The sequence below is a fragment of the Melospiza melodia genome, chromosome 3 (assembly GCF_035770615.1).
Source record: "Melospiza melodia melodia isolate bMelMel2 chromosome 3, bMelMel2.pri, whole genome shotgun sequence".
In the NCBI taxonomy this organism is placed as follows: domain Eukaryota; kingdom Metazoa; phylum Chordata; class Aves; order Passeriformes; family Passerellidae; genus Melospiza; species Melospiza melodia.
This window is the reverse complement of record NC_086196.1, coordinates 105118426-105137185: the sequence shown is the minus strand read 5'-3', so window position 1 is coordinate 105137185 and position 18760 is coordinate 105118426. Positions and strand designations below refer to the sequence as shown.

The window sequence follows — 18760 nt, the reverse complement described above, 5'->3', positions numbered from 1 at the left end:
CGCAGCCCGTGTGCTGCCGGTGGATTCCGGGCCGCCCCGGGCCCGGCTTCCGCGCCGGATCCTCACGGGCGCCGCCGCGGCCACAGCCGGGCCCGGGCGCCGCCATTGCCGCCCCACACGCGCGGCCCCGGCCTTTTATAGGCACCGCGCCGCCCCACCCCGCGCCGTGCCGCCCGCCCGCCCCTCCCCAACCCGCGCACAGATAGTACGGCAGCGCCCATTGGCCGCGCCGGCGCCGGCCGTTTGTGTGGGGCGCGCCGATTGGCGGAGCGCGGCCGCCCAACGGCCGCCCGCTCGCGAGCGCGTCCCTGGCGGTGTCAATGGCTCCTCCTGCCACGGAGCAGCGACGGGCCTGAGCCGGGCAGGACCGCGGGATCGCCGGGGGCCGGGACGGGGGGGGCGCGGCGCCATCGTCCCCCACAGCAGCGCTGAGAGAACCGGCGGCTCCTTTGCCTTCGAGCGAGCCGGCAGCGGCGGCGGGACCCGCGCCCGGAGATTTCCCCCCCGCCCTTCCCTGCTGCCCGCGCCTGCGAGGCGGCCGCCCCGGGGCTCCCTCCGAGCGCCCCCGTCCCCGCCGAGGCACCGGTTGCCGGAGGATTCCCCCCCTCCCCTCCCGCCGCCCACACGAGCCGGCAAATGAACTCGGTCCGAGCCGCCAACAGGAGACCCAGGCGAGTGTCCAGGCCGCGCCCGGTGCAGCAGCAGCAGCAGGAGAGGAACAACGCCGCCGCCGCCGCCGCCGGGGATCGGGGTAAGCCGGGCTCGGGGCCCGCCCTGCGCGGGGACCGGCAGGAAAAGCCCAGGCTGCTTCACCCTTGGCTCCCGCTCAGGCCGCGCTTTGTTTGGCTCGGGCTCTGCCCCGGCTCGGGGGGAGGCGGGGGCTCGGCCCCTTCCCGGGCCGGAGAGGGGGGAGCGGATCGCCCGCGGCCCCTCGGGACAGGACACCCCCCCGAGCCCCCGCCCCGTCCCCGGGGACGGCGAGCGGGCGAGCCGCCCTCTCCCCCCGGGAACACCGGAGCCTCCCCGCGGGGAGCGGCGGGCCTGGCCCCGAGGGCCGCGGGGGGAAGAGCGCCCGGGGGGCTGCGGGGCGGGGGGAGGCGACGGTGTCGGGCCGCTCTCGGCGGCACCTTCCCCGAAATGGTGTCCGGGGGCGGCGGCCCCGGGTCTGGCCGAGGCTCCGCCGGGCCGGGCCCGCTGCGCCGCGCCTGCTGCGCAGTTCGGGCTCCGGCTCCAGCGCCGGCGGGGGGGCCGCGGCCCATCGGCCATTGATCCCCCCCGGGCACGCCGCCCCCGCCGCCCCCGAGCGGAGCGGGGGCTCGGGCCGCCCGCAGCCCGGCCCTGCCCGGCCGGGGCCTAGCGAGAAAATGTTGACAATTGGGAGCTAGCGGGGGAAAGCACCATTGTGTGAGGGCATGAGGAAGCGGCGAGGTGGGATTGGCCCCTCATGGAGCCCGGAGCGGGCTGCGGGGGGGCTCGGGGGTGGCGGCCCCTCGGGCCTGGCGCTGTCGCCCCAGTGGTGGCTCTGGGGGTGCCGCTGTGCCTGTGCTCCGAATGTGCAGGGCTGCTGGTGGCTGGGCTTTTTTTTTTTTGCCTTTTTTTTTTGCTTTTTTTTTTTTTTTTTTGAAGGCGAGATGGGGGTGGGATTGGAGGAGACATTTTGCATGTCTTATCTGGTGGATTGGATTTTAATTTTTTATGCATTACCTGTCACAACTCCGGCATGATAAAGAAGACTGATCCGTGGTGCGGTCTTAGGTGTACAAATGCCTTTTTAAAATTAAAAAAAAAAGAAAAAAAGCTTCATTGTCAGCTGAATGTCTTTTGTTTGAATATCTAGGATATCGCATTGAGAACAAGGTGTTTTAACTACGGAGATGCGTCGCGATAAATATTTTGGTGCATTTTCTGCAACCAGAACATTTTAAGTAAATGAAGTAAAGAAAATTTAATCTGAGGAAGTATTTTTAATTCTCCATTCCTCTCCCTCCCCTCCCTCCCCTTCCTTCCCCCGCCCCCCCTCGCACACATTGGTCAGAGCAAAGAATGTTACCCAGACCAGATTGCTGTGTATATAACCAGAGGATGTGATGTCTTATGCCCAATTATGGGTCTTGTGTAAACCTTCCAAAATCTTCAGTAATTATATGATTAAAATGACTTCTCTGGTATACTGACCTTTAAAAGAAAAACAACAACACAGAAAATAAAGCAAAACAACAACAACAAAAAAAATTTCCTCTCAAAGACATGCACTGAAGGTTTTCATCGTCGATGTTCCATATGCAGAATATAGGCATTTTTTCAACCCCATGGCTTACTTTACCTTTTAAACAGATGAAAATACAACTTATAAAAGGCATCCAGAATGATGTGCTTATGGATTAAATGCAGTGATTATTCAGTTTTACATTGGACTGCCACTGTTCATATGTTACTAATTTGGTAAAGATACAAGCAGAAACTTTCTCCATTAAAATGTGAGGCTGCAGTGTATTTGTATTGCTCTGACATTTCTGGAACTCTGGACTCACCTATTTTTTTTTTCCACATTGTTCTTCTGGTTCACATGGTTGACCACTCAGTGGTGATGAAATTATAACAAAATCAAATTCCATGGCTTGTGGAAATTACCGTTCCATGTGGATCACTGCTAGCTTTTTCCTTGCATTTTTGAAGGTCAGTTGTGCTAGGTCTCACTTGGCTAAAAATGTATCAACAGCATTAAGGTTTTTTGTCATTAGTGTTTCATCTGCATTTGGGGGTGTCTCTAGTGCAGTTTCTGTTCTGCCTCAGGATTTGCAAGGTCTGATCCACCATATCTGGAAGGTAATTTCAGTTTTACCTGTGACTTTGATGGCTTTGTGCAGGGCTATTGCAGTAAAGGCTGATGAATAATGCTACTAAATTAAAAGCCAATATGCTGGGGTTAGACTGTGCCATGCAAATCAGTGTTGACTTTTTTCACCTTTATTCCCAAGCAATGTAGGTCATCCTAAAAAAGGCTGTACAAAAGAATCAGTATAAATTATTAGGAAAGGGTTTCTATTGAATTCAGATTTAAATTTGTTAATAAAACCCTCTTACTGGATACTGTGAGTGCAGCTATGACTGAACAAAAATTATTTTTTGTTACTGTTAATTTCTTTCCTCCTTCATATTACAGCTCTGTGCTTATAGGCACAGATATCATGGGACAGAGTTGATAATACAGCTCACAGTTAATCTTTGGAACTTCTTGTTTCATATCATTAAATTGCTTAGTAAAACATGTAGTAGGTCTTGAGCTTTATTTATTATTTAATGCTGTGTAAGTAGACAGTGTTTTACAACTGAGTAACAGCTGTTACATGTTCACTGCTGGGTTAAAATCAAGTTATGATGCCTATTGTTAATAAAGAGACCACTGAGAAAAAATACTTTTCTAAAAATCCTTCCTCAAAGGCTCCTTATAAGAATTTAAAAATCATACAAAGCTGTTCTTTATACTGAAGTAATTTTCATTTTATGTGTGTAGTAGGAACAAATCTAATGAATATGTAACCACGCTGTCTATAATATACATTGATGAACAATACCTGTGTCCCTGTGTTCTGATTAGTGGGGAAGGGAGATCATAAATAGTTGCAGATAAAAATGTTTTCTCCCCCAGACTCCCTGTGTTGTTCAGCCAAGATAAGATGTCATCAGGATGCACTTCCCAAGATGTTTTGCCTTATGCTCTGCTGTTCACACCTCCCTCCATCTAAGTTAGCCACTCTGGCTGCACCATGGCACTTCTGTTCTGCCTTCTCCCTCCTGATCTCTCCCCAGTCACCAGTGGGGTTACCAGTGGTTTCTTCAGTGGTTTTGCTATTCTGCATGAATGATACAGAATAGATGTGCCCTTTTATTTTCTTTAGGACAAAGGTCTACCCAAAAGGAAATCTGCACTCGGTAATGTTTATGATTAAATATTCCCATGTTTGCTTATAGTGCTGTTTTTTTCTTCCTTGATTGCATAGGTTTGGCTAGTTTTGCTAGGAAGAAGACAAGGTTATCAGTTATTTTAAAAGACGAAAAGATCTTGTCCAGAATGCAGCTGAAATTGTCAACCTCAGAGCTATCATATGCATATTTTTTTTTGTTTCAGTTCTTCTCAAAATAATAACTCCATTAGTGCATATGTGCCTGTGTAAGACCAGCACATCATTGGCTACAGTGCTAATGAGGTTCTGAGCTGCATGTCCAGAATTAAGTGCTCTTAGGCTGGGCTCCTGTGTGCTGATAAGTCCCCAGCTGCATCTGCCACGGTGCTGCTGTTCCTGCTGCCGGTGTCCATGTGACACGGCAGGGGCTGGCTCTGAGCTGCCTGCACCAAATGCTAACTGCCTTTTTCTTTTCCCAGGTTGATTTTTGGCACGAGTGCTGCTACAGGGAAGGGAGAACACTGAACGCCTGTGGGTGTGGTGGGACTGTGGCAGCTCCATTTTAGATCGGGTTAAGCTGGGTCAATACTTTTGGAGCTGAGGCGAATTTAATACGTGCGTGCTGTAAACCTACCTTGCAAGTTTGCTTCCCCTCCTAGCCCCAATCTATTTTGCAGTGAAAACAAGATAGAGACACCCATACAGTCTGTGTGTCACTCTGCAACTTCTGAACTTGTTAGCTCATTTAAACCAAAGTTGACAAAGGGGTGTGAAGTTAAGTTTTGTGGCTGGGCAGAGGATGAAGACAATGAGGGAAAGACATTTATAACTCACCCTCTTCTACCCATGCCAAGAAGCAGCAACCAGCTGGCCTGTCAGCACACAAGGTAATTGAATTAGTCATTTGTCTTATAGGGGACACGAGGGCTTGACGGACTGGGAAAAAGAGTGGGTCAGGCTGTGTAAGACAGACATGTAGAAACTAAACTCCAGTAGAGTTCTTGCTCACAACGTTTGAATTTTGTAATATTGAGATAAATATCTTAGGAAAGGTAAGGAGTCTTTATTTGGCTCTGTTTCAAGTGTGTGTGTGAAAGCACGTGCATTAATATATATGGGTTTTTTTTTTTAGAATGTGCTAAAGGCTTATTTGGTGAGTGCAGGGCAGTAACAGTAGCTGAATTAAATTATTCTTATTCTGAAGCAAGTGCACAGACTTGCATCAAAGCATCTAAATGGGTTTCAGTTTTTGTAGGGTCATCCCTTAAGGCAAGAAGTCAAGTCAGGCATCAGTTGCTCCACATGGAAAGAAATCTAGTTAAGGCTTTTCTCTTATTTCTTGAAAGTGAGTCATGGGCTGGGAAAAGATATGGAAATAAAATTCTTGGTTTTGCAATGAAAAGTTTCCAAAGTCTACCTTACAGATAAAAGTTTGGAGCCTATAAACTTGGTTCTTCAAGTACAATTTCTGTTTCCCAAAGCCTCATTCTGAATTAGGAGTACAAAGGAGTATCTGTGTACCTTTGTTGTCCTTCATATAGGACAAGTGCCTAAACCTATGCTAAAGCTTTCTATTTCAGTTGGAGAGATCAAAATCAAGTGTATTTGTTCTTGGCATACACAGTAGTGTTCATTGCCTATAGTCATGGTATATTTTAGTCAATCTATTAACATTAACATCAGTTATAGTTTCCCAGAAATACCAAATCTTTTTTTACTTTCTGTGTGACAAAAACTTGGAGCCCAGTGATTTAAGAGATAATGAAGCCTCCTCCATGGGTCTGTTTTATTATATCTTTGTGCTTTGGGGGAAGGTTATGCTCTGTGCCCCCCCTCCTTGCTCTGGTGCTTCCTGGGACAATCACAGCTGCAGAGTAGACCAAAGCTTGCAGTGTATGTCAGGCTTTTACTGCAGGTGTGCAGGCATGAAGCATCTCATTTGTTGAGCATAAATAAACATTCCATGCACTGGATGTGAGGCTTTGATGCATATGCAGGGAAGTGGAGGCCTAGGAAGGCTGTGTCAGGCCAGCAGCTGCCTGGGAGGGTCAGGCTGGCAGCCTGCTTCCATGGCAGCTCCCTCAGCAGCGTGTGAGCCCCGTGTGCCTCGCCCGTGCTGAATGTGCAGAGCCACTGCTGGGCTGGGTGTTGGCTCAGCACACTGAGCACACAGACACACAGACAGAGACAGACACACACACACACAGAGGGGCGTCCCAGGGCTGCCACTGCAGCCAGGGCAGCTCTGGCCCACGCTCTCCTCTGGGTCCCTGGGTAATTGGAAGGAGGATGCACCAGGTGCGTTGTTAACGTGCATCACCTGTGGCAACACTTAAACTTCCTCTTGCAGGCCTTGCCTCGAAGCTCTTTGGTCTGCTAGGAGGAGGAGGTAGTGTGCTTCTGTAAGGTTTTTAAGTTGCATTGATTAGTGATTAAAGGTATTTAGTCTTACACATTGCAACAGATGCAATAGGAAAATTAACCCAGAGCTGCACAACATATGGGTAAAAAAAGAAGCAGAGGTGAACTGACTGAACTAACAGGAATTGAGAAAATGGAAGGTTTGTCAGTTGAATTTGTCATTGCCTAATCTTTTCATGGTTTCGGATTATTAGGTATTTCTTTCTGTTTCTTACTTGTGTGATGTTTCTGCATTCAGCACTTGGATTGGAAGGGGATTAAAACTTGGTGATTCTTGCTCATGATACTAAGCTGTAGTATCTAAATATAATCTAGCTTTTAGTCAGAGTCCTGCAGTTCTTGTGAAATGGGGGCCAAGGAGGGGGAAGGGAAAGAGAGCAAATTAAAAGCATGCAGTGAAATTACAGAGTATCAGAATTTTGCTTTTGTAGTATATTATTGTTTTTAAATTTTTGTAGAAGAAAAGAATGAGTTCTAGATGTGGGTTCCTAAGTAAAGAAGATGCTCTAGAGGCATCCTCTATTATGTGCCTTGTACTTCCTGTTAGAAAGTTTAATTAACTTTTTTTGAGGTGATTAAAATATATGAATCTGAAATCCTTCATAAAAGATAGCCTGAATAGTAGTTATTGTGGTTCCTCTCAATAACAGTTTTCCTGATTATAAAAATCAGGAATTCCCTGTTCTTAAAATTATTATTCATTTGTGGGTAGAAGCTAGGCTAAACAGGCAATGAGCACTTATAAAACCCGGAGTTCTTTCAGTAGGCTTTTGGGGACTATTTTTTTGCTCTCCTCTGAGAGATTTCCTTTTCTTGCATTTTTCCAAGAGAGCTAAGTAATGGTAGAGCCTGTTTGTTAGAGAAAGAGGTTGTCCTGGTTCTCCTGCTTCTAACTTGATGCTCAGCCTTTGCCTTGCTTTGTCACCCTTAGCTCCCTGAACCATATCACCACAGAAACCAAGCCTCCAAAACACTGGGAGTAGTTCCCTGCTGCTTTAGCTGTTGGAGCTCTCTCCCTGCAGGGCTGGGTAAGAGACCTGCCCATCAGTGGGACTGGCCCTTCCCTCCCAGGTCACCCCTGGATCAGCTTGGCTGTGCTGTGGGGCTGGAGGCTGCCCCAGTGCCTGGTGCCAGTGCTGTGTTTGAGAGGGGCTGTGCAGTGCTGCTGGGGCTCTGTGCTGTGGGACATACAATGAAACCTTCTGTTCCTTGTAACAGAAACCTGCAGTTTCCATTCCGTTGCCAGGTTTGTCAGGTCCCTCTGATGTCTTATATGTGAGAGTTCAGGCACTGCTTTGTTCTGGGAGCTCAAACTGCTGCATAGTTGAGCTCTGCCTGGAAACCTTGTCACTCAGGCTCCTGGGTTTGTTTCTGTTGAGTGCTGTACCTTGGCTCTGTGTAGGTTGTTCCACAGAAGCCTGTGGAGATATGCTTCCCATACATACCGGATATCTCTGGTATTCCTGTATCAAAATAATAGTGGTGTTTATCTTCTTGCACAACCAGTTCTGTGTTCCAAAAATCTGATTCAGCTGTACCATGTGAGTGCCAGTCTAGTGCTGGTAGAGCCTATAGAGCTTTCCCTCACTTTTTCTGTTCTGACTGACTGCATTGAGCTTGGTAGGTACACACAGCATGGAGAGATGAGCACTCCTGAGAATGAGATTGGAAAACAAAAGCTTGGATTTTGTCCTACTTTGAATTGCCACTACATGGCAACAAGGCCAAATCAACAACTGTACTTGAAATTCCTGTACTTACTTTAAATAACCACTGTCCACACCAGCAGAAGAGCTGAATTTGCAGTCTCATGGTCATCACACTGTGTGTATGGTTTTATACTGAAGGGCTGGTTAGCATTAATAGGTCATGTTACAGTAACTGTTTCCTTTTGGTAATCCCAGTTTGTAGTATTTGGAAACAGCCTGTTTACCTTAAGGGCTCTCATCTGTGCCTTCTCTTCTGTTGCTTGTTTTCATCTTATGCCTCCAGAAGCAAAGGTTCCAGGGTTTAGTGTCTTGCTTTCTGAATAGGGGTGAGCTGTAGCTCTACAGCAGGTCTACATTTCAAGCTATCTTTGTGTTTGGATAGGTATTGTAGGATGACAGGTTACCATGTGTCAGCTGATCTGGGGTGTCTGATTCACAGTAATTGTTCATGTGTATGCTCTTAGCCTGTGGCAAATGGAAGGTAATTTGAGTTAGCTTGACCCTCTTTCATTATGCTCTTGCAAGGCACTCCCTTCTCCATGTGGATTGTTAGACCTGCTGAAGAGCCCTGGCTAAAACAATATTGCAGTTTCTGTCTCTCAGATAGTTTGGCTGTAGAACAGCAGGATGAGGACTTCACCAATTTCCTGTGTTGTTGTGGTTTTGAGGCCATACCTTGCTGAAGAAATAAATCCTACAAAGATGCTATCCTGAAAACCAGTCAGATGTTACAATTGCCAGGTGTGTTCTCCTTTAGCAGAACATACAAAGCTTTATTATTGCATTTATAAACATGAAACAAGTTGTTTATTTCACAGTATCTTGGTATACTTCTTTCTTGTTTTTGAAGAAGTACATTTTACCTTGATTTCTCTCAGATGATGCTTGGTAATTGAAATAATTCTAACACTGCAGTAACAATTTTCGATGTTCTCATTCAAAGCCTATTGAAATCCCAGCTAACTGAAAAATTCCCATTTGCTTCAAATGGCACTTAAATTTGATCTGAAATGACATGAAAGGTAAAACAATTGATTTTCTTTTTAGTGCCTAGTTCTTATTTGAAATTTGATTTTGCAACAGCAAATCCTGTCCAGTCTGGTTCATCAATAATTGTTAAAAATCTAAAATACTACTTAAATGTTTATGGGAAAATATTCTTCAGTAGTGTGATACTGCCATCCTCTCTTGCTGCCTTAGTGAATTCTTAAGGCTCCCAGAGAAACTCAGAACTGTCTCTTGAATCTGTTCCATTTCCTCTTCTTACACAGATTAATCTCTTTACTTAATTACTGCATTACTGATCCTGTGTGTATATAAAGTATCCTTCCTATTTTTTCTTTCTTATTTGGTCAATAAATGTTTTTTTCTAGGAGATAATTGGGTAAAATTTACAGTTCCCAAGCTTCTTGTACTTAGAAAAGTCAGAGGAAATGTGTAAATTTCTTCTTTAATTGGAATTTGAGACGTAAGCCTTGGTGCAGACTTGTTGTAGTCCTGTGAGAAATAAATAGTTGGGGAGTTTATCAGCATACCTTTGGAAAGTTAAGTTTGTCAGCATACCTTTACAAAGAACATTATGCTGCAGAAGCATGGGAAAACTTCAGATTTTAGTCATTGTTTCTATGAGCTGAGGACAGAATTGAATGCTTTGTCTAAATAAGCCTTTCCTGACAGTTGGGAAAGCAGGAGCCCAGAAAGGTGACCCAAATGCTGTCGGGTCATCAATGTAAATTGTGTGTAGTGGTTGCTCAAATTAATGTTTGCCATTTCCTTCAGTTGTTGCTGTCTTGACCAAGGACTACAGCCCTTAGATGGTTGTTACATTAATCCTTGTCAAGGTGTGATGCCTCACCTTTCTCTGCAGGTGGTAGGATCTGTGACCATGTCCTTGGACATTCATGCACAGTCTTCGAAGAGCAGTTATTCAAAATAAACCAATTGCTCTGAAGTTTTGTTTGCTCTGTTTGGGCCTGTGTTGGCTGCAGCTGTCCAGGATGAGACCATGGGTGGGGACAAGAGGTAGCTGAGCTCTGTCTGTTATGACCCTGGAAGAGCAAAGGTCTGGGGCAATTGCCTTGTATGAGGGTGTGTAGTGGTTTTTACATCCCAGAACAATTGCTTTTCATGGAACAACACGCTGGTTTGGGTTGGAAGAGACCTTAAAAATGATTTAAGTTCAATTTCTAATTTCCCTCTTGTATTAAGATCCATTTGGAGCTTCCTCTGGTTCCATTTTTAAGTCTCCCTAAAGCTGTACAATAATTGAGCCTCTAAGGTACGTGCCTTGGATTGGTGTTGAGAGAACCTCCTTCAGCACAAGAGTTGTTGGGCCAGCCAGGCATCAGTGGGAGGAGAGAGGATCAGTGCTTTGGGCTACTGCTGCTGTCAGGATGACTAGAAGAGGAATGGGTGTGATTGTGATAATGGGTGATACCTGAGCAACTTCAAGTGGCCTTTGATAACAAGTTTAGAACCTTTCATATCTTGCCAAATATCTTCTCATTGATCAGCAGCTTGTGATCAATAATCTGCTGATACACTTGACAGCATCAGTATGGTTGTTAGTCGTTGTCAAATTTTACCTTGGTTTGAAAGGTTTCAGTAACTGAAAAAGGCATATCCCAGTAGGTTCAGTGGGTGTCTGTCTAATGAAGCTCAGTTCTGGAGATCAGTTCATCACAGTACTTGTCAGTGTGCTGTTGGATCTCCCATTTTGTCTAAATAATGCTTGAACCTCTGAGCTTGTTAACTTTAAACAGGAAATAATGTTTACTAACAGCCCCATCCCCTCTAAAACTGTTTTTTAAATGTCAGAAAAGAAAGAGGAGGTGAAATTATTTTGATTTTTCGGTTACAGACAACCTAAATTTAATATGTAAGTTTAACAGAAAATGTATTGATCATACTAAAATTGAAACCTGTAAATTTGTAAAAATGTGGGGAAAAGAGAGACAACAGAAAATCGGTTTCAAACAAATTTTTATTTTAAAATTTCAGTTTCAATAGTATGTGGTGTTCCAGTTCAAGATCAGTTTTCATTAATTCATTTCAAAAATTCATTAATTTTTCAGCCTGTATTTTTCTGGATAACTTTTTTTAGAAACAGAAGCTTTGAGTTTTCTCTCTTGTGGGTTGCTCGTATGCTGATTAATACAGTGGAAAATAAAAGGAGGTTGTGTGTGGAAAAAGCATAATTTTTAACTCCTCTTTTTCAAAGGCCTGCCAAACAATACCTGTTATCCATTGGTGCTGAGAGTGGATTCATTGCCATGTTCTTGGGTAAATCCCAGCAGACTGAGTGCCTAGTTTTTCATTAATTTCAGTATCAGAGAGTGCAAGAAGCTGCCAGGACATTTTTGTGTGTAAGATCTAGAAATGTTGCACAGTTGTGTGGCATCAAGAACATTCCCTGAATCGTAGTGAGTTGGGCACAGTGATTTTTCAGACTAAATACACTTCAGTTGTTATCCTAATGTTTCTTTCCTATCAGCAGCCTTGGCCCTGAGCATTGCTCTGGGCTACCACTATTAGCAACCAGGTAGTCTGGTGAAGTGGTGCTGTAATGGCTGTGAAAGGCAGAAATTTTCAACTCTTTATGTCACTTGCTGCATGGTAGAAATAATTACCACTTTCATAATGAGCAAATTTTAAATAGTGAAATGGACAATTTCTTTTTCTTATTATCTTTATGATGTTTTGCTGCAGATGTAGTCAGTAAAATTATGTATATATACTGAGTATTAAACATTAACTAAGATTTATTTCTTGTAACATGTTGGCAGAAAGATTGTTTTGCATTGATATAAATGCTGTGTGCATTATGGTGGCTGGGGTAACTGCTGGAGCCTTTTTAAGATTTTCTTAAGATTTCTGGGACATATTTTGTCTTTTCCCCAAATTTAAAAGTACTACAGAAATAGCCAAGTACATTACAGAAAATGAATTTTAATTGGTCTAGCTTTTGAAATCTGTGTATGGTTTGAGAAAGGGCAAAGGCATCAGAAGAGCAGGGTTTAAGAATGTGTTATCCTGCTTGTGTTGAGTTTTTTTCTTAGTTAAAACCAAAAATCAACCTGCTTTTTTTTTAGTAAAACAGAGAAGTGATATATTTCCTCCCAAGCCTTGCCTCTTTCTCCCCTCTGTCAGGTATTTTTCACTATAGATATAGAGACAATTCTTAAGTATCCCATTCTGCAAACCCAGCTGGCAAAAATCTCCCCATCTAGATAAAATTTCTTAGTGACAATCACTGTAGTAGACTTATTGACCTTAAGAGTTTAAATTAAATAAGAATTTCTTTTAAGAGTGGATTTGCATGCATGCGTGCATATTTAATTTTTAAAGTGAGAGGACAAATTCAGTGGTTCTTTGTTTCCTCTTTTAGTGTTTCTAGTAACTGCCCTGCAGTGGGTGGAGTAAGGCTAATGAGCAGTTTCTAGTCCAGAAGGTTCCTGACTTACTGATCTTTTCACAGAAATCCTTACTCTTGTATATGCTCAGAATTTACTTGGGAAAGAGCTGTTCAAGCATTCAGTGATGTAAAAAGAATACTAATCAGTGCACTCAACTTTAATCCTTCCCTTCTGCCTGAAGGTCTTGTGTTGGAATTGCAATAAACATGGGGAAATATCTGTTATTCTGCCACTAGTGATTGCCTAGAGTAATTTCAGCTGCTGGTAAAGGATCCCCTTTGTTTTACTAATTTGGATATTTGTATTGCAGAGCTTGTGTGTGTTGCAGGCCTTCAGTGGAGTCTGTGCTGTCATTGCACACCTGGGATGTTCTGATGTGCCATTGTTCTGACATCAGCACTGGGAAACGAAAGCATGAGGAAACGGCAGAGCTTGCCCAAAGTCACCAGGGAAGTCTGTAGGCACAGTTTCACTGATATTTTAAGCAGTGTGATTGCAAATGGCTACCAGAAGGGATTTTCTCAGTGATTTGCTTCTTCCTTCCTTTGTTTTAATGACTGTGTACCTGTACAGTCACTCCCACTGTGTGTGGGAGCTGGTGGGAAAAGGTCTGCACCCTTCTTTCTGGCAGTATTATACACTTGAATTGTTTTATCTTTATCATGGAACCACATCTGTGGCAAAGCACACAATTGAATGTGATGTCCTTGGGTTCCTGTGGTCGTACTCCAGTTGTGAACCATGTGGTGTCTCTTAGTACACAATACCTGTTTTCTTTCTGGACTTGTTAGTGCTCATCTTGTCCCAGGCTAAAATCTGGATGGGTGTGCTGGGAGTTGTTGTCTCAGTTGCCCTTTGTTCTGTGCTCCCAGCTGATCCTTGTTCAAGGCAGGGATCACTGAATGGCTCAGGATATGGCTGTGGTGGTGCTTAAATCTGTCAGGGCAGCATATGAAGGTAAAGGGGAGTTGCAGTTGGTTGGCTTAATTATGCTGGGCTGAAAACTGGAGCTGCTCTTGCAGTGCCACGTGAGCTGTATGGCCATCTGTCATTGGGGCACCAACTTACATTCTAAGGGGCAGCTGGCAGGGGTGAGGCTTGCTTTGCCTGGCAGACTTTTTTTTTTTTTCTTTATTTGCCAGTGTGTGTCAGTCAAAGCCCTTATTTGTGGGTAAGGCAGAGAGTTAGGCTTGTTTTAACTGTTTGTGCAATTAAGTTTAAAAAAATCCCAAGAGGAACAGTGGGCATTTCTGTGAGAATAAATAATGTTCTTATTACTTGCACACTGTGTCCTTATAGACTCTTTTTTTGTGCTTTTGAGATACAACATTGTGACACTTGTGAAGCCATAGGTGTGCCTGTGGGTGCACTGAACCATATGTATGGCACAAGAAAATGACACATTTGTACTAAAATGCAGTGTGACGTTGGGAAAGCACAAATAGCAAAGGAAGTGCATTGAGAGATGACCTGCAGCTCATGTGGAAGATTTAAACTCTGAGATTTTGCTCTGGTTCTTGAGGAACTTCAGCATAGGCTCTGAGTAGTGATGTGGGAACTCCTAATGGTATTGATCAGATTAGCACATTGCTGTGACAGAAAGAGAAAAAAACATTGGTAACATTTTATCTGAGGAAAACTGTGAGTTTATAAAAGGTAATGGTTGGGAAAATAAGTAGTTGGAGAAAACACTGCAGTTGGCCATTAAACAGTATATGGCTTTTAATTTGAAAAGCTTTGAATATTTTTATCAGAAAGGGAAGTACTGCTCCCTCTCTTTTTGTTTGGTGGTTGGCTCTTTTGTTTTTTCAAGACTAGGCATGAGTTAATGGTTTAGTGATTTTGGAAACTCTTAGCAAGTTCAGCATTTACCTTGGCTTTACCTGCTGTAACTTGGTCATGCCCGCAGCCCTCTGATGTGCTGGGGGGAGAGGCTAGGAAGCAACAGAATTTAAATAATGGATTCCTGCTGCTCAGAGGTAATCTGGACTGCTACAGATGATGTTCTGCTCCAACTTGAACCTGCTACTGGCTGCCCTGAAAGGACCTTTATAAAGATGGTACCTGGCATATGGGTGCTCTGTCCACTTCTGTCCACTTCTCCATCCATTGGGCCAGAGATTTTTAAAGGGAATATGTGCACCATGCATTGCTCTGGCATGAATCCATAGTTTGGTCTCAGAATCTGTCACATTGTTGATTGTGCCTTTCACAATCATGTCTAGGAGTAAATGGTAGGGCTTCCAGGCTGTTAGGGTTATGAATGTGCAATAGAACATGTCTGAGACATCCCCTCATTGCTACATGTAGCTCAGAGAACAGTCTGGAATTCAAATTTTTCTTATATCTGTCCCACTAAATTATGTTGTTTGCTAGGGGAAAGCAATTTTTTTTTTCTTGTACATGTGGTGGAAACATTTGACTTTAATAATTGCTTCAGATTTTCAGGAAATTTTATATTTAGTTCTCTGTACTTTTCAAAGTTGATTTAAAAAATAAAGCTGTAATAACTTGGAATAAAATGTTACAACTGTCCAGAAAGGGCACTGACAAAATATTGTACTCATTTGTACTGGCAAAATGAAGTTCAGTGACACTTTAACAATTACTTCCAGTGTAATTATTTCTGATAAGGAACTTGACTGATACTGTCTGTATTTTGAGATGTTCAAGTCCATGACTTAGTTGCCTTGCTTTTGATCTTTCCTTGGGCACCATGCTCCCCAGTAGGAACACACCAGAGACAACTTCATGTAGGGACCTCCTGTCTGAGCCTGTCCCATTACAGGGGAGACTCCTGCTATTAGTATTTTTAAAGTGTTTTTAACTTGTGTTTTAATGCATATGTGCCTCCAGTGTCATTTGTGACCGAGTGGGGAGGAATGTGGTGGTGGGACCTGGTCCCTCCTTTATATCTCAAGTCTGTTCTATGCTGGGAAACCAGAGATCTTCTGTGTTTACAGTGAGACAAGTTGACAATAAGGTTTGGCTTTATAAAAAATGAAAACTAATTTTGAACTGCTCTGTAGTGAAGATGATTGCACCTCTCTATTTGTCCACTACAGGCACAAACCAGGTCTTTTTGCCACTTGTGTTGTTGACAGTTTTATTCCTGTGATTGTTCTAGAAGTTTTCCCTTTTTAAGATTTTCTTCCCAACACTGTCATAGCTGAAGGTTTTCAGGACTTCAGCCACAGCTGATAACTTTTCATTACGGGAAATCTTCTCTCCTTTTCCATTTGTTTCCTGAAGAACATAAAATATTTTAAAAAGGGTTTACTTTTGGCTTAAAATGTAAACTGAAATAGCCAAACTGGGTTTTGATTTTGAGATGCACATGACTTCTTTTATTGTTCTTCTTAAATTTGAAGGCTCTGGTTCTCAAGTGTGAAATGTCATTAAAAAATTTTTCAGAACCTGTTATTTCATAGCTTTTCACTTTGTTCCCAGGGACATTTTCTGCCTAATAGATGGCATTATGGATAGCAGAGATGGTTCTTGCCCTTGGAATGCAGAAGACTCATCTGCTGTGAAAGATGGTTTTAGTCTTTCCACCTAAGTGCTGCTCTTAAAGTGTTGTTAGCATAATACTGATTTTGTGTCCTTAATTACATGCATTCAGCAGTTTACTGCCTGGTAACAAATCTAGCCTGTGCTCTAAATATGACTTTTACTCTCTCAGCTTAGGTTGTTATAAATGTTTAATATTTTTTCATTCTGATAACTGCATTTGACTAGTGCACTTGATCAGAAAGTATCTAATTTGCTATTTCTGTGCACTGTATTTCTACCAGGGCTCAATCTGGTCCTGCACAACTTACTTCTCTGTATATTTAATTAAAGGAGCAGGTGTATGTTGCTTATAGGAGCCACCAGCCTCTTGCCTGGAGGCATTGCCTGGAGCTGCTTGTGGACTGTTCTCCTGGAGATTGCCTCTGTTTTTTGAGGAGTATGGATTGCTAGATTGCCCATGTCAGTGAAGGTAAAAGTTCTCAGAAGCAGCATTTGTTCCTACCAAAATACTGGTTTGTGAAGCTGTGAACGAAGCCTCAGTAATCAACTAAACCTCAGAAAGTGAACCCAACCCACCATATTTACAGCATCTGGATGTAGGATGGATGGTGGTATATGTGGAGGAAAATAAATAAAGGTTGCTGTAGGTAACTTCTTGATTAAATTCAGAATGGTGAGACATAATGCAGTATTTTAAAGAATCATTCTTAAAATACATACTTTGTGTAAAACAATCATAAAATTACATGTGAATAAATACAGTACCATTTTTGTATAAGTTTATTCATTCAACCTATAGAATATGAACAGTTTGTTTGTTAAATTAGCCATAGTTTGAGAATAAACATGTCAAAAATTAAATCTGACAGTTGCTTAGAATACATCTTAAGACAATTTTTTAGCTATGTTGAGCATGAATATAACAAAGATGACTAATACTCCATGGGCACAACCAAAATACAAGGGGAACATGGCAAAGCTCAATGCACTTATAAACTGTCTTTGATATATATTAGAATGTGGAGAATACCCCAGTTTTGCCTCTAGAACAGAGATGTAAGAATGCTGTACTTGATGCAGTATAATTAATATTTGACAAGTATTGTATGTTTTAGTTCAGTGAGGGAAAATACCCATTTATTTAGTAGGCTGGTTTTAACTGTGTTCATGACCCTTGTGGCATACTTGAAGTTGAGTGCACAAAATATATTTCACTTGCTAGAAATGTTTTGAATGCTCGTGATTTAAGAACAACTCACAAAGGATTCTTTTTCTTTTGAGTCTCTAGTGATGCTGAATCTGCTTGTGTCTGTGCTGGCACTTCAAATCTGACAGACTACATAAATGTAGTTGTGTAATGGGGGGCTTTTTGTGCTTGCAAATGGACAGTGTCTTGCACATTCTACATGTGCAGGATTTGAACCTCACTGTGATTTGTTGTTCTGAGTTTGCATCTATGATCTTGCTGTCCCATGGTAGGTGTTGGTCTGTGGAGTGGCTGTGTAAAGACAGGATCATCAGCCTGTAGATGCTTTGCATGCAAGGTTTTCCTCTAGGAACACTTAGACACTTCAGAGGCTCTCTTCAAGGTAAAGATGCTAGGTAGTCAATACAAAACCTCTTGTGTTTAGAAGTGATGTTTAGTACTAGATTGGTGCTGAATTATTGGCATTGACCTGTGTTCCCTGAAGCACTGCAGTTCTCCAGGATTAAATTATACAGGAAATGTGAAAAGACAGGAGCAGAATGAAGTGGTTCTGACTCTTGATTCTTCTAAGAATTTAAGGTTGGTTCTTATTTTGTTTTTAATTAGCTAGCATATGTATGCAGACATGTGTAGCTCTTGCTATGTGACAAGAATCTTGAACTTTGCCTCCACCAAAGACAGGACCTCCTGTGAGTCCTTTTGAGAGTCTGAGATATAAAATAGAATATGTTTTTCTGGAAATATTTTTCTACATGTGGCAAATGAGAGGCATCTGTTGAGGGAAGGTCATCTCTACTGTGGTGCCTCAGCTTTGTTTACTTGTTGATTTCTGGTTATAACTGGACATTCCAACTGCCGTAATATTTTCCCAGAATATCACTGTAGATAGTGCAGTGCATCCATCCATGAGTGTCTATTGTCTATCATATGGAAGTAAAAATTATTTCCACCATAGTTCAGTCACTGGCCTGTTTCTCATCTTGTGCCAGTATCAGAAATGCACACAGCACTGGCATGAAATAATTCACTGACTGTTAAGTGCTACACTTCAAAGATAGCAGCCTGATTTGATGTCAGGCCTCATAGTTTTTCAACCATGGTTTGACTGATGCACCAAAATTTCTTTGTGTTCCTTACTTGTTAGTCATCAGTGGTGGCATATGCTCTGACATCTAAAGAAGAAAATATTGTCAAGCAGCTCCTGTGCAGTGACAGGAGTTCTTCAAGGTGTATTTCTCTGTTACCTGCCTTCTAGCTGTGCTGGCTGCAAGCTTTTGGATTCACAGGGTTTGGATAATGCCCACTTCTCCAGCCCTTAGCTGGGAGTATAGACTCCATGAGATGTGTGTTTTCTTCCCCAGTTTAACTGCTGCCCAAAGCCCTTTTGGGAGTGGTGCTTCAGAAGCACGGGAGTGGCACTGAGATGATTTTGGTAGCTTTGGGTTGGAGGGAGGAGGTGGCTACTCTATGAAAATTTCAGCTGCACAGTAATGAGTGTGACTGTGTAGTTGTCCAGTTCAGTAAAGAAAAATGTGGGATAAGTGTGATTAATGGAATTAAGGACTTTTGGTACTGAATTGATCTCCTCAT

The 18760-nt window shown here is 43.1% G+C and overlaps 1 protein-coding gene across 2 annotated transcripts in view; it reads left to right on the top strand.

Moving 5' to 3' along the window:
• Positions 1–415: 415 nt before the first annotated feature.
• FBXO11 (F-box protein 11) overlaps positions 416–18760 on the top strand; it is a 70259-nt gene continuing 51914 nt past the window's right edge. Inside the window, exon 1 of one of the 2 annotated variants that reach the window (XM_063152463.1) lies at positions 416–751. In XM_063152463.1, coding sequence (XP_063008533.1) covers positions 637–751 — 115 coding nt within the window. In that variant the 5' untranslated portion in view covers positions 416–636. The remainder of the gene's footprint in view (positions 752–18760) is intronic. The other variant, XM_063152462.1, reaches the window with a different exon arrangement.